At 41.0% G+C, this 15,690-nt stretch overlaps 1 protein-coding gene and 1 long non-coding RNA gene across 6 annotated transcripts in view; one reads left to right on the top strand and one right to left on the bottom strand.

Moving 5' to 3' along the window:
• RBM33 (RNA binding motif protein 33) overlaps positions 1-13,429 on the bottom strand; it is a 133,747-nt gene extending 120,318 nt beyond the window's left edge. For all 5 annotated transcript variants that reach the window (XM_026447014.1, XM_026447015.1, XM_026447018.1 and 2 more), the window contains exon 1: positions 12,961-13,429. In XM_026447014.1, the coding sequence (XP_026302799.1) occupies positions 12,961-13,003 (43 nt within the window). In that variant the 5' untranslated portion in view covers positions 13,004-13,429. The remainder of the gene's footprint in view (positions 1-12,960) is intronic.
• Positions 12,601-15,265, top strand: LOC111551522. The gene is made up of 3 exons (XR_002734388.3): positions 12,601-12,749; positions 14,283-14,391; positions 15,046-15,265. It is a non-coding gene; the product is annotated as an uncharacterized LOC111551522 (long non-coding RNA).
• The last annotated feature ends 425 nt before the right edge of the window (positions 15,266-15,690 follow it).

The following is a 15,690-nucleotide window of genomic DNA, read 5'->3' as shown; positions in this document are numbered from 1 at the left end:
TTTTTTTTTTTTTTTTTTTTTTTTTTTTTTTTTTTTTTTGAGATGGAGTCTTGCTCATCACCCAGGCTGGAGTGCAGTGGCGCGATCTCGGCTCACTGCAAGCTCCGCCTCCCGGGTTCACGCCATTCTCCTGTCTCAGCCTCCCGAGTAGCGGGGACTACAGGCGCCTGCCAACGCGCCCGGCTAATTTTTTGTATTTTTAGCAGAGACGGGGTTTCACCGTCTTAGCCAGGATGGTCTCCATCTCCTGACCTTGTGATCCGCCCGCCTCGGCCTCCCAAAGTGCTGGGATTACAGGCTTGAGCCATCGCACCCGGCCTTTTGTATTCTTTAGTAGAGACGGGGTTTCACCGTATTAGCCAGGGTGGTCTCGATCTCCTGACCTTGTGATCCGCCCGTCTCGGCCTCCCAAAGTGCTAGGATTACAGACTTGAGCCACCGCGCCCGGCCCTTTCTGCTTTTTAAAGCTCCCACTAATTCTGACGGACAGCTAGGGTTTGGAATCCCTGTGTTCATCTCACACTGTGCGTCAGTGCAGGATCTCCGGAAGGAAATTTAACTGCCATCGTGCACAAAAGCCAAAATTAGAGGCCAGGATCATCAAAAATAATTAAAGTAAGTATTTTCCTAAGGAAGACACCATAAAACAGCTAAGGAAAGTGGCTGCTGAAATCATTCCAAAATTGGAGAATGCAAGATAAGCAGAAAATATGAATAGAACCGAAGGGTCGTGAAACCTGTATTCTTCACTCAACAACTATTTCTTGACCACACAATATATGCCAGGCACTGTTCTAGACACCTGACATACAAAAAAAAAAAAAAATCTTCACCCTGTGTAGGTTACATTCTAGTAAGAAAAGACAAACAGTAATCCAAATAAACTAATATATGGTACGTAACTTAAGGTCTTTATTGGAAAAGACTAGAGCAGGAGGGTAAAGAAGACGGGAAATGAGGTAAGGGTCAGCTGGTACAAACTGGGCTGACTATAATTTTAAAGAGAATAGAGTAAAACTTAAGAAACAAACCAGTATTACATGTTAATGCGACATATTTTAATGACAAAAAGTCTATAAAACAAATATTTTTTACAGTTTTCCAAAACTCTTTAATGTCTGACTTTATAGAAAACAGCTGAATTCTTCTATCTGCTTCTGCATTCAATCTCCTGTGATATATATATATTTTTTTTTCCTGAGACAGAGTCTCATTCGATGTGTTTTTTGACTGAAATACATGAAAGAAATCCGACTCCAAATAGACACGTAGTTGTAAAAAGATGTACTTTGTCTTTTCAAACAATTTCAGATATTCTTCTTTGATACTACACTAATAATCAAAAAGTGGCCATTTCTTAAAGACTGGCTGCAATGCAGAATCTGAAGCCACAGCAATGAATATTTCATACCCTCTTATGTTAAAGTACAAGTGTGTCTTGCATTGTTATTGGATCTTTAACCATGATTTTGTGCCACCATGCAGTGGTCATTTTGAAAACATTGGTTCCCTGATTTATGTAGTACTCCAAATGCTAACACATTTCATTATCCAATATACAAAATCACACTGGTTAATAACATCACCAATCTCATCAGGAAAGTCTTCAAGTGCTGGGAAGTTCTCAAGCTCACAGTATCAAATACTAGTATTCCAAAATTCTCATTTTTGTCTGAAAACTTACATGTTATCATTGGCAACAAATAATGTACACTGTTTTACTTGAAGTGACAGGCTCACTTCATTTTCAAGAATCTATCTGCCAAGCACTAAAATTTGAATAACCACAGTCTGTCAATTGTCCCTTCAAGTAAAAATGATGTTCTACAGAAGAAATAAGAAAAGCCAGCGCACCTCACTATTAAATTGAACAAGTACCTTTTTTTTTTTTTTTTTTTTTTTTAAAGAGATGGGGTCTTGCAATGTTACCCAGACTGGACTGAACTCCTGGGTTCAAGTGATCTTCCTGCCTCAGCCTCCAAGTCACTGAGAATACAGGTGCACACTACTCTGCCAGCTGGACAGGCACTTTTCCTGAAGACAACTGTTATACTTCATGATGAAACAGAAGTCCTTTATGTATATGCTTCCTATTTGTCACAAATATTTTTTAAATGCACTCTAGGATCAAGATTTAATTAAATAATTGCCACTGCCTTAACGCTAAAACACCAGAAAATGTACCCACCATTACTTTTGCAACACTGATGCAAATGTCAGCAAGGTTAAAAAAAAAAAAGGCAAACTGCCTTAATAACATTATGAAGATAGTCTGACTTCACAGACACTCTGAAACAGTCTTGGGGACTCCCAAGACTTTGAGAAATACTGTTCATCATTGAGTGAACAAAGGTAGTATGTACAAGGATGTTCATCAAGAAGTGTTTTATTAATAGGAAAAAGTAGAAATAAATCAAATGCCCAACAAAAAAAGCCAGAGCAGAGAGGTCAAATAAAAGTATAGTCATGTAATTACATATTAGGCAGCAATAAGAATTTTAAAGTCAAACTATGTTTCCTGACATGAAAAAATATCCCCAATAACATCATGGAAGGGATCACGCAATATGGTATGGCCTTTGTGTATGTAAAATATATGTGTACACATGTGCCCAGGATATAAGCCAAACTGCTATAATGGCAGTTATCTCTTCAACACAGAATTATGGATTTATGGTCCTCTTTATTCTTCCTTAAACTTTTAAAACACTCATTTATTAACGTAATAGCTTGATTATCTATACTAGACTAATATCCGATCATTATGAAATATTATTGCAATACCTAAAAACACAAAGATATTAAAATCATCCCAAATTTCTCTGATAAAAACAATTGTACAACTAGGAGAACATCACCACCAATGTTTATCCGTGCACACAGGTGAACACATAATGTGTGGACAAATAAAATTATTAAAACAGCACAACATATAATATTTTTATGAAGTATTAAATTTCATATTACATAAATTTATCAGCAAAAAAGCAAACGAATTTAAATTAACGGAATGATGAAATTTGAGTAAAGATTCCAAAACAAAAAATACAAAGTGATGACGGCTGGGGAAAATCAAGTTTGGTTTGACACACTAGGTAATAACTGAAATGAAGGCTCATAATGACTCTGTTTTTGTCAAGTAGATGGGCATTCCAGGGCAATAACAGCACAGAGGCTAAGAAGTGCTCACCAGCCTAGAGCACAGCGAGGAGTTCAGGTAAGCTGACATACTCATAGACAGAAGTAGTCAGAAAAGAAAAAGTGGTAAAGATGTGGGGCATTACTAGAAAAGCAACGTGAGAAAGCTATACTTCATATGCAACACAACCCCAGTTTAGAAAGGGTAATCTAGTAGCAAGAAGCAAGAACTAATTAATCGCTAAAACATAAACAATGGTAAAACAAAATAACTACAAACCAAGCATTAAGGAAAAAAAAAATGTGGTTAGCATCGCAGTGAAGAAACAGGGGAGAATAAGACAAATGCATGAACTAGAAACTGTCAGTTTAGAAATTCCAAGGCATGTTGACTGACTGAAAACAACAAGGAAGGAGAAGTCAATGAAAACATCAGCATTTTGAGTCTGGAATATTAGCTGTGGATTGACGGATACATGTGCTGGTTTGTTTGAGGGTGGGGTAGAAGTTAATTAGTTTGGTTTTTAAAATGCTGCATTTGTATTATTACACTTCACTCGGCCATCTTTTGCAATATTTGTTAAAAGTTCGACTTGCTGACTGTACTAAACTGCACAAGCATACTGCAACACCAACAATTCCATTCAATCCTAACACTAATCATCTGCAGTTAGGGCAGGCCCCACAGATGAAGGACTCAGTTTCACAAAGCTGCCCCACTTCAGATGCCAACTGCAACGAGGTGCCCAGGCTACTCACACTTATCCCTGGCGAAAGTCTAGAAATGCTGGGGTTATCACACCTCCCCCCGTTGCTATTACTATAACAATTCACAGGACTCAGGAAAACACTGTACTTACTATTACAGTTTATTATAAAGGATACAAATGAAGAGCCAGATGAAGAGGAACACAGGGCTAGTCTGACGGGTCAGAGTGCACCACCCTCCTAGCACGAGGAGGTGCTCACCAACTCAGACGCTCCCTAAACCCAACGATTAAATCACTGACTAATGGTGATTACAACCAATCTCCAGCCCCTCTCCCCTCCAGGGAGGCTGGGGGTTGAGGCTGAACATTCTCACCCTCTTAACATGGGGTTAGTTTTTCTGACAAGCCCCCACCCCAAAGCTATCTAGGGCCCCCACCCCTGCTATAAGCCATCTCATTAGCATAGAAAAGATAGTAAATTCAAAAGGTTTCCAAAGTTCTGCCTAGGGAACCAGGGCAGAAAAAAATATTCATTTTTTAATCATACCACAGCATCCCCCAAAAGGGCATGTCCATCAGAACCGTAGAATGTAGCCTTATTTAGAAATAGAATCTACGCAGATGTAATGAGTTAAAATGAAGTCATTCTGGAGTAAGACTGGCCCCTAAATCCAAGGACTGGTGTGGCAATTCCATTTCGGGGTATACACTCTAAAGAACTAAAAGCAGATACTTGAAGACGTATTAATATACTCAGGCTCACATTAGTATTATTTACAATACCCAAAAGGTGGAAGCAACTCCAGAGTCTATTGAAGGATATATGGCTTTAAAAAAAAAAAAAAAGTAGCATAGATACACAATGGAATATTATTCAGCCTTAAAAAAGAAGTTCTGACACATGCTACAACACTGATGAACCCTGAAGACATTGCGCTAAGTGAAATAATGACTCAAAATTTACAGGGCAAGCGGGCAAGCTAGCACAAGAACCCTGTACAGCCTCTTTGTATTCTTAATATATTCTGAGTCATTTCCCTGTTTTTCTTTAGAATACAGACAAAACCTTTTTAAAGTTCCAGTTCATAGCAGTCATACTAAATATAAACCAAGGAGAAGAAATGTGTCCACATTAGTCCAGCGTATCCATGAAAGCCAAGGGGTAAAAGATAACTGAGCAAAACAAAAGAGGTCAATGCCCTCCCTGCCTGGAAAATCTCCTTCTAAGGGCTAAACACTGTACAAGACGTTCCATTTTAACAGGGGAATCAATTTTCCTTCAAGACTGAATATAACTACCAAATTTCCATAATTCTCTATCATGCAGCAATTAGACATCTACAGTTACAAACTTTTACTTACCATTCTATTTCTTCTTCTTTTCCAGAATCCTGGACTTGGGTTAGACACCATTTAGACTATTAGCTTGGGATAGAGTTCTAGCAATTAGCTAATCTGAGCGTCAGCAAACCAAAGCCCATGGGCCAAGTAGGGCCTGCCACCTGTTTTGCCCAAATTTAGCTACCACCCATCTATGTAAATAAGCTTTTAATGGAACATAGCTATTCCAATTTAGGCATATATTGTCTATGTCCATGGCTGCTTTCGAGGTAAATGGCAGAGTTCAGTGCTTCCAACAAAACCCATCTGCCCTGCAAGCCTAAAATATTTACTATTTAACCCTTCACAGAAAAAGTTTGCTGACCTTTGTATCCCAAAGGTTCTCAACTAACTTTCTCCTCAGTATCACACTCATGTATAGTATGTTCCTAGTTCAAATCACTAGTAGTCAAAATTCTTTATTTTATAGATGAAGAAATCCAGATCCTTTATTTAAATATTAACTAGAAATCAGGTAATGTCCAATAATTTCTAAGTGAACATATGAGCCTTACAGTATAACTATTAAGTTCTGAGTAGCCAAGCCAAATTTTCAGAAAGCGTTTCTATACCATGTTGCTTTAGAAATAATTTGTAGTCACTGTTTTAAAAATCTCTTATGTTGTTACATGGGCCCCAGGACAGGTTCTCCCTAAAATGAACTTTTTGTTTATGAAGTATAGTGCTCATTGGTCATTTGTTTGTCTTTCAATGAACTTTCATCATTCAGGGTTTAAAAATCAATGATAACAGAAGTTCTGCTTGATGCAAGATAGAACCCCTTCTATTATGGAAGTTATAAAGGCTTGCTCTATCAACCTGGGTAGCCAGGAAGAGACAAATGAGCTGAGCTCAGCCTCCTGGATGTTCCCATTATGACTTAAAATCTACAGGAACTGACACTCATTTCTTTTCCCAGGAACCTAGACCTTCCTTTTTTTTTTTTTTTTTTTTTTGGTGAGACGGAGTTTCCCTCTGTTGCTCAGGCTGGAGTGCAGTGGCGCGATCTCGGCTCACTACAATCTCCACCTCCCAGCCTAGCCATACAGCCTTCTAAATGGCTGAGTTTAAGTTTAAGGGATGAAATGTGAAACAAAGGGGAGAAAATGTTGTTAAAAACTTCTAAAATGAAAAAAAGGCCACATAAAAATGATTAGGAATCAGAATGTCCTCAGACTTCTCAAGAACAGATCTAGATGCCAGAAAACACAGCAATACCCCCAAAAATCTTACAAAAATGAACTCAAATCTAAAATTCTGAACCCAATCAAACCACCAATCAAGTTGTGAAAATTAAAAGTTCCTTCAAACTGAGGAGTCTCAGTCTCAAAAAATGTACCTTCAACATACACACTTAAGAAGCTGTGGCTCGGGCGCAGTGGCTCATGCCTGTAATCCTAGCACTTTGGGAGACCAAGGCAGGCAGATCACCTGAGGTCAGGAGTTCCAGACCAGCCTGGCCAACATGGCCAAACCCCGTCTCTACTAAAAATACAAAAATTAGCTGGGTGTGGTAGCATGTGCCTGTAATCCCAGCTACTTGGGAGGCTGAGGCAGAAGAATCGCTTGAACCCAAGAGGCCGAGGTTGCAGTGAGCCGAGATCACACCACTACTACACTCCAGCCTGCCTGGGAGATAGAGCAAGACTCTGTCTCAAAACAAAACAAAACAACAACAACAACAACAACAAAAGAAGCTATGGCACTGCTTAACTCTGTATCAATGTGGAAATCTGAACATAAAGAATAATTTTTCTAGGAAAATTTAAATGATCGCAATTTACTTTTCATCTTATAAAACTAAATAAATCAATAATAATACAGGAAATTGAAAAGATAACTTTTTTAAAGGGAACCAGACCCAAATGGCTCTGGAGAAAAGAGTTCTTCCACAGTCAATAAGAGATTTTTACACTGTCCCAAAAAATTTCACAACTCATTCTAAAAACCAACATATCATAAATAAAAGGACAGCACAAATTACACAGAAATACCAAGGAAGAAAACAATAAGTCAGTCTCCCTTATCATCACAAATCCTAAAATGAAATCCAACAGTATATTCAAAAGAACAAAATGTGCAGATCAAGATTTTGAACCCCAGAATGCATGCTTAGTTCAGCACTGGAAATCTATCAATACACTACATGAAGAGATTAAAGAACAGGGGAAGAACTAATAATCACAACAGACGCAGAGACAGCATTTCGCAGCTCAGAGGCAGCAGTGGGGATGGCAGTCAGTGTTCCCGGTGCAGTGATGCTAAAGGGGTCAATAAGAACCTGCCCTCAAAATACTGTGATTGTGCATTGTGACCTGTCCGGTGGTTCTCTGAGGAATCAGCTCAGAGATACAGCCTCAGAACTCTCTCAGGACTAGAGCAGCATCCCAGGCAGTGCTTGTTAAAAGCATTTAAAGACATCCACTAACCAGGGTCACCTGGGACAAGGGATGATGGACAAGGTAAGCAACACACAAACTGAAAAGCCTGGGAAAGAAAAGGCTGAGGAGGAAAACATATGAAGGAATGAGAGTGTTGAGGGCTCCCATGTATACTGGGAAATCTGGAAGACAAGACCATGCACACGCTGAAGGCTGGGCACATGCTCAGAAAACAACTTGAAAGAACCCTAGATTTAACCTTTGGCTGATCTTTGCGCTCCACATATGCAGAAGGTGAGGCTAAGAAGGGGGTGATAAGTGGCCTGCATGAGCAATGAAGTAACCTCAGCTACCTGTAAGCACAGGAGTTTTTGTTTTTTGGTTTGGGTTTTGTTTTATTTGTAACTCCAGACATTTGAGGACATCTCCATCAGATCACTGGCTGGGCAATGACACAACACAACGGAGACATCGGTGACCACAAGAGACAAGAAATAGAGTCTCTTTTCATTTGGCAAGTAATAAAAAATCAGACAACTGAAGCCCACAACAAGAAACAGCAAACCCAGAAAAGGGGCAACATTATGACTTCCCAAATTTCCACATCATAATATTTAAAATGTCCAATTTTCAGTCCCAAAACTGAGGAACTGAAAAAATCAAGTTAACATGATTTAATCAGTTACACGGGTAAATCATGTGGAATTGACTAACATACATTAGGATACAATTATAGATAATTTTTCAGAATCATACAGAAAACATGTCATTCTTTAATTCATTCCCCAAGTATTTGTTTAACACATGCTATGTGCCAGGAACATTTGGAATGCGTAGTAAAACAGATGGCATTTTTTGTCCTCATGAGGCTTACAGGCTACTCTGGGAGGCAGATTTAAAAAACAAGTAAATAAGTAAAGAAAATTACAAATTAAGATAAACGTTCTGAAGAAAACAAGGGTGCTACAGGTGAAGAAACAGGAAAATATTGAAATTATCTAGTCTAAGGAGCAGGGGAACAAAAATAAACAGAGCCCTAAAAAACAGGGGGACATCATTAAAAGTACCAATCTATGGATTACGGGAGTCCCAAAAGGAGAAAACAGAGTACCCGGAAAAAGAATTGGAGAAAAAAATAAAAAGCTTCCAAATTTGGTGAAAGACATGAACCTACATAATCAAAAAGTTCACCACTCCAAGCAGAATAAATTTGGAGACCCACACCGAGACACATTATGATCACACTATCAAAAGTCAAAGACAAAGAGGATCTTGAATACACTGAGAGAGAAGTGGCATGTCATGTACCAAGGATCCTCCACAAGATTAACAATTTCTCATCAGAAACTACGGAAGCCAGAAAGTAATAGGATGAAATATTTAATATGCTGAAAGATAACAGTTGTCAACCAAGAATTATTTATCTGACAAACTGCCATTCAAAAAATTATATCCCCAGGTATGACCTAAGGGACTTTGTCATTAGTACACTGCCCTACAAGAAATGCTAAAAGTACTCATGGCTGAAATGAGAGAGGCTATTTTTTCCCCACTCCTCAAACTCCCTTGATTGAAGCTAAGAAATTAAGCATGAAAGATTTTCTTGAAGGAAAAAAAAAAGAATTAAATGGCTATACACACATCATTATCGGTATGAAAATATCTCATTTATCAGCACTATTAGTGATTTAAATGCTCCAAAAATGTCCTACCAGGTAAATTTTACCTGTTGAAGTACTAAAACTTGTTTCACTTTCACAATTTCGAATGAAAACCTTCTGCACCATGCTTCATACTTTCCCGCCTTACTACATACTGACACAGTGGAAGGAACACAGAACTAGAAGTCAAAAGACCGAAATTCGAATCTACTTCCCTTTCTTAACAGTTAGGTGGCTGAACGTTTCTGGGCTAGTTTACTCTCAAATGTAAATTAAGATAACTGGTTTAGTATCTAAAGTCTTAACTCATCCCAGCAGTGTATCTTGCTATAAAATTTTACCAGCCTGGGGTTTGAAATACACAAAAGCGGATACTAGATGATGGGTATGTGGGTTCATTATTCTACTACTGGGTGTGTTTGAAATTTTCCATTAAAACTTTTTATTTCTAAGAATCGACTAGAAAACAAAAAATTTACAAGCACCCATTTTTTTACCTCACCTATAAAATTAGATTAGCTAAGGCCCAAGAATGCTGTTGTAAATCTTAAGCGAGATAATGCACTCACCAGGTTGGAGGCTTTTTACAATTTGTGTACTGATTTTTTATTTTATATTTTACAAGGAAGCACTGGAACTAAGAAGATCTTGAAACTCATTAAATTATTTGTTCCTTCCCCAAAAATGCCATGTTTTTGCCTTTATGTTTTTGTTTTCAGTCTCCAATAAATAACAGTTGTCATTCTCTCTGTTATTAGTAAGGAGAGCAATTCCATTCCTCTATCCTTACTACTTGACTGCAATACCAAATGACTCCTTTGAAATGTATTATGGCAGGGCATGGTGGGTCATGTAATCCTCGCACTCTGAGAGGCTGAGGCGGGCAGATCACTTGAGCCCAAGTTTAAGACCTGCCTGGGCAACACAGCAAAACCCTGTCTCTACAAAAAATACAAAAATTAGCCAGGCATGGTGGTGCACACCTGCAGTCCCAGCTACTCAGGAGGCTGAAGTGGGAGAATCAACTAAGCCCAGGAGGCCAAGGCTACAATTAGCCATGATCATACGACTGCACTCCAGTCTGGGCAACAAAGCAAGACCCTGTCTCAAAAAAAAAAAAGTAAAAAATAAGCAAACACTCCTACAGACACTTTGTGGTACCCATTTTGGCTATCCAGATTATGGATAGCCAAAAAAGCCTGTTTATCTGGATTACATTCAGTGATATTACTATTTTACTATCCAGATTACGGATAGCCAAAATCCATTTGATTCAATAAATATTAACCACTTACTATACAGGAGACCAGTGATTTTCAAACTGACAATCTTGAACATTTTGTGGGTTGTGAAATTAATCTAGGCCACAATCAGCATTTTACTGTAATGAAATAGAAAACATTAGAGTACATGGCATAGTACGGACCAGCACTGTTCATGCAATTTTTTTAACTTTTATTATGTATGTACTAAGTCACAATGTCAATCACATTTCTGTGGCTGCCATTTTTAAAAGTTTGAAAGCCACTGTGCTAGACAATATGCTAAACTGAGCTGCCAAATAAGCTATCTGTAGCTATCAATAAGGTATTACCAATGTAAATATTTCTCTAAGCTAACATGATTTCAATCAGTTACACAGGTAAGTCACATGGAAATGACTAACATAACTTAGGATATAATTATTTCCTATTTGTAAAGAAAACATTTCATTCTTTAATTCATTCACCAAATGTCTGCTGAACACATGCTACGTGCCAGGAACACGTGGAATGCTGGTAAAACAGGCAGCATTTTTGTCCTCATGAGGTTTACAGGCTACTGTGGGAGGCAGATTTTAAAAACAAGTAAAAATGAAGAAAATTACAAATTGAGATAAACATTCTGAAGAAAACAAGGGTGCTACAGAACGAAGAGAAGAGAGGCACAAGAGCAAGAGACAGACATTCCTCAGATAGAATGAATTCTCAAGGAAAGCCTCCCTTAAGAGCATGAGATCCACTGGATCAGGAGTCAGCCCTGGCAAGAGGGGACAGGAACAGTCCAAGATGAACTTCCAGGATAAGGGAAACAATCACACAACATGCTGGCGGGGTAGGCAGGGACTAAGTCATATAGAACTCACAAACCTTGGCAAGGAGTTTGGTTTGAATCGAAGAGCAAAGGAAATTCTGGCACTTGTGACAAAATGGAAGGAAAAACTCCAAAGCATCGTGAATAAAGCCTACTTATTCTTCTAAAATAGCAAATCTCAAAATTTCTGACCTCAAAATTATTGAAGACCCAAAAAACCCTGTTTATCTGGATTACATTCAGTGATATTACTATTTTAGAAATTTAAAATGAGAAACGTAAAGGAATACACAAGCATATATTCCATTAGCCATCAGCATAACGTCTTCAGATATTATTTAGCCTCTAGAAAAAATACAAATAACACCTTAGTCTTTCTAATGAAAAGAGTGTTGACCCAAGAGTTCCCAGATTACACTGGGAATGCTGTAACACAAGTAATTCCGACCCCAGGAAAGATAGGTGAGCTATATATTTTTAAATTTTAATTAGAAAGTCTCAGACAGAACACGCAAACATGTATTTAAACTGAAAGAAAAGTGGCATATAACAAATCAAATTGCCAGAAGCGACATTCCTACACTTACTCTTCGTAGTTTTGTTTTTTCATTTTGTCAGGCAAACGTTTTGATAGTTGGGCCAAAATTCCTAAACAGGATGACTGCAACCTAACCATCTGCTAGCATTTACTAAAAAATACTTCTCGAGTATACACTAGACTAGCTTTTCAACGTTTCAATGGTAAGAACTAATCCCAAATGCTTTTGTTATCCATATTTTACCATCTTTTCAAAGTTTTCAAAATAATCATTTAAAACGTCACTTTCGAGTATCTCTCCACATGTTTTTAAAACCCCCAGTGATAGGTAATTTTACCTGAAAGTAGTTTTACCTACAATTTTTTAGAGATAGGTGTTTCATCAATATTGTTCATGCTTGCAAACAAGAGAAACTATCCAAAGGAACTGACTCAGTATCTAAACCTTTTGTGTCACGTTTTCACTTTTGCAAGACGCAAATAAAACACTAACAGGTTTTTATTAGACAACAAATAAGTTAATTTAAAACAGGGATTTATTAAGGCTATTTCTCAAGAAATCTCTTTCCAAAATGGCCTACTGTCGCACATTCCCTCACACAGGTGAATCTTTTCACCTGTTATGTTTTTGTAATGGGCTTGAAATCAATCTAAATCTGTCAGGATGGCCCCACAATCTTACCCACCCGCCCTACAGCGACCTGCCCCGCTCTCCCTAAGTGACACTGTCGCGGTGGGGGGGCGCGGGAGCGCTCTACTAAGCCATAGGACACAAGGCCGGCTTGGCAACTTAATGCCCGCCAACGCCAGAGATGGGCCTGAGACTTTAGGCCGCCTTGCAAAGTAGAGGACACACGGAAGTTCACAGGTAAGTACGATCTGCACAGCGGAGAGGAGGAGCGAGCCAGGGATAATGACAATAGGGAAGGAAGGCGGGGGAGAAAACTGAATAGGCCGAACACAAAGACAGTCGGAGCCGGGGAGAGCCTCGTCCTCTCCTAAGCGGGAAGGCCCGCCGGCCAGCACCCCCGCCCACCGCGGCTCGGCCCTGGTCCCCCGAGCCCGGCGGCCTCACGTACCTCCGGCGCCTGCTCCTCCGCTCGCTCCCAGGGCGGCCGCCATGGCACTCGCGGGGCCCGGCCTTCAGCCTCGCCCACCAAGCCAGCTGGTGAGCCAACGTGCCTGGTCCGGGCCCGGGTACTGGTGGCGGAGGACAGGGAAGAGAGGGGGCTGCAGGAGGCAGAGGCGAAGCGGGGCGTTTCGCGGTCCACAGCTGCCCCTTCGCCTCCGCAGGAAGAAAACAACAAACTACCGCAACATGGCCGCGGGCCCGCGCCCGCCGCGGTGCACCCTGGGATGATGGAAGCCGGGAGGCGGGCGGGCGCCAGGACCTGCCCCCGCCGAGGCCGTAGCAGCCCTGAGGCCGCCGCCGAGTTTCGGATGGGGCGCGTGCAACGCAAACACCCGGCAGCCACCTCCGCCCGGCTCCTGAAACCCAAATGTTTGAAGCAGGGCGGGGACGACTGCTGGCCGTAGGTAGATTCCGGGTTCAGTCGTAAGGCGCTTTGCAGCAGTCGGCAAAGCGAAGCTTTACGGCAGCCGGTCTCCCGTTAGGAGTTGGGGAGGGAAGGCCCCGCGTACGGTCCCCGGTCAGGGGGAATTTAACTATCGTTTCTGTGCCTGGACAGTAGGAGAGTGGGGTCTGAATGAGCTGCAGTAGTGAACGCCGACGGCTTGTGTTGAGAGCAGGAAAGGGTGCGCACAACTCTGGCAGGTGCTTCTGCGAGCTGGGATGAGCGCCGCCCGCCCCGTACTAACGTGCACGCGCACTCGTGTGACTCCCACAAGCCCCCACTTCCTACGACCGGAGAGGCTCCGGACCCGCGACCCCGGACCCCCGTCCCTTTCCCTGCGCCTGGCTGGGCAGCGGGCAGCGCCGGGCCCTGGTGGGCTTTGCCCCTGCGCTTTGCGGCCCTGAGAACAAGACATGAGCAGGACCGACAGCGCCCCGCACGCGTGTCTTGAGTTTTCATTTTTGAGCAGTGAGAAAGGTTAAGAAACGAAGTCCTCATACGTGACGTAAAGGAAAGAGTGCTGGGTGGTCAGACAGCTGTGGACGAAAGGGCTCAGGGATTTTGGGGTGTGGGGCCCGGGAAGGCGCGTCTGAGTGGGAAGGGGGTTAACTAAGTACACACCAGCTGCAAACATTGATTCCATATCGGTGAATGAGGGGCTGAGGTGAGGCGTGCTGACCCAGCAATGAGACTGGACAGGTAGGCAGGGGCCAGGATTCCGGACTTTGGGACGTTTTTCTGACTCTGTGGGGTCTATTGAAAGATTTTAGGAACAATTTACATGATAAGATTTGTATATTAGAAAGGTGACTAATACAACATTGTAGGGGACCCTGCAGTGTGGAGAGGCATGAAACTGGAGGTCCAATGCCGTGAGGTAACCAAGATGCCCATACAGAAGATGCATTGGTGGATGGGTGAAGAGATGGTGAAACGGTACGTGTAATAAAATGCTGGCCAGGCGCGGTGGTCACGCCTGCAATCCCAGCACTTCGGGAGGCTGAGGCGGGCGGATCACGAGGTCACGAGATCTAGATCATCCTGGCCAACATGGTGAAACTCCTTCTCTACTAAAAATACAAAAATTAGCTGGGCGTGGTGGCGCCCACCTGTAGCCCCAGCTACTCGGGAGGCTGAGGCACAAGAATTGCTTGAAACTGGGAAGCGGAGGTTGCAGTGACCCGAAATCACACCACTGTACTCCAGCCTGGCGACAGAGCGAGACTCTGTCTCAAAAAATAAAATAAAAATGCCAATGGTAGAATCATCGTAGCTAAAAGAATATTTACGGTAAAATTATTCAATTTTTGTATGTTTGAAATTGTAACTTTTTATCAAAAAATAAACATTCCTGGATTAATAGCTAACGTAAATAATACCTAAAATAAAAATCAGGAACGTTTTTAAAAATAATTATTCAACTATGAGAAATCACTCCCCAAAAAAAATGTTTTGCAAGCAACGCTTTGAAAAATGGTCTCTATTAGCACATTAATACATCCATACTTAAATGGCTTGAGCTCTTTATCACCTTTCATTATTTTTTGAACTGTGGAGGATGGCATGCTTAACTCAGAAAATATTTTTCAGGATAATTCAGTGGTGATCTTGAGAAGAATTCCACACACAAAAAAAACAACAACAACAGATTAACAGATGAAACAATCTCATAAGCCACTTCACACTGAATTTCTCTAGAACAAGAATCTATAAAATTTTTTGATCAAACACCCACTGGAAAAATTTTTGAACATGGACACCCAGTATTTGAAGTTCTTGGTAAATTACTGTGAGTAAAGATTTAACCAACTTTAAATCTTTTTCCTTATCTGTGAACTTTTCCTTATCTGTGAACAAATTTCAGTTTGTGTTAACTTTAACTTGCCATGGAAACCTTATGAAGGCAGAATGTTCATTGTGGTATAAAACAACATTGGTTGTAGGCCAGGCGCAGTGGCTCATGCCTGTAATCCCAGCACTTTGGGAGGCCGAGACAGGAGGATCACTTGAGGTCAGGAGTTCAAGACCAGCCTGGCCCACATGGCAAAACCCCATCTCTACTAAAAATACAAAAATTAGCTGGGCGTAGTGGCACATGTCTGTAATCCCAGCTACTCAGGAGGCTGAGGCATGAGAATCGCTTGAACTCAGGAGGCGGAGGTTGCAGTGAGCCAAGATCACACCACTACACACCAGCCTAGGTGACGAGTGAAACTCCATTTCTTTTTTTTTTTT

The sequence above is a fragment of the Piliocolobus tephrosceles genome, chromosome 8 (assembly GCF_002776525.5).
Source record: "Piliocolobus tephrosceles isolate RC106 chromosome 8, ASM277652v3, whole genome shotgun sequence".
Classification (NCBI taxonomy): Eukaryota; Metazoa; Chordata; class Mammalia; order Primates; family Cercopithecidae; genus Piliocolobus; species Piliocolobus tephrosceles.
The sequence above is the reverse complement of the archived record's forward strand: the minus strand, read 5'-3'. Positions and strand labels throughout refer to the sequence as shown.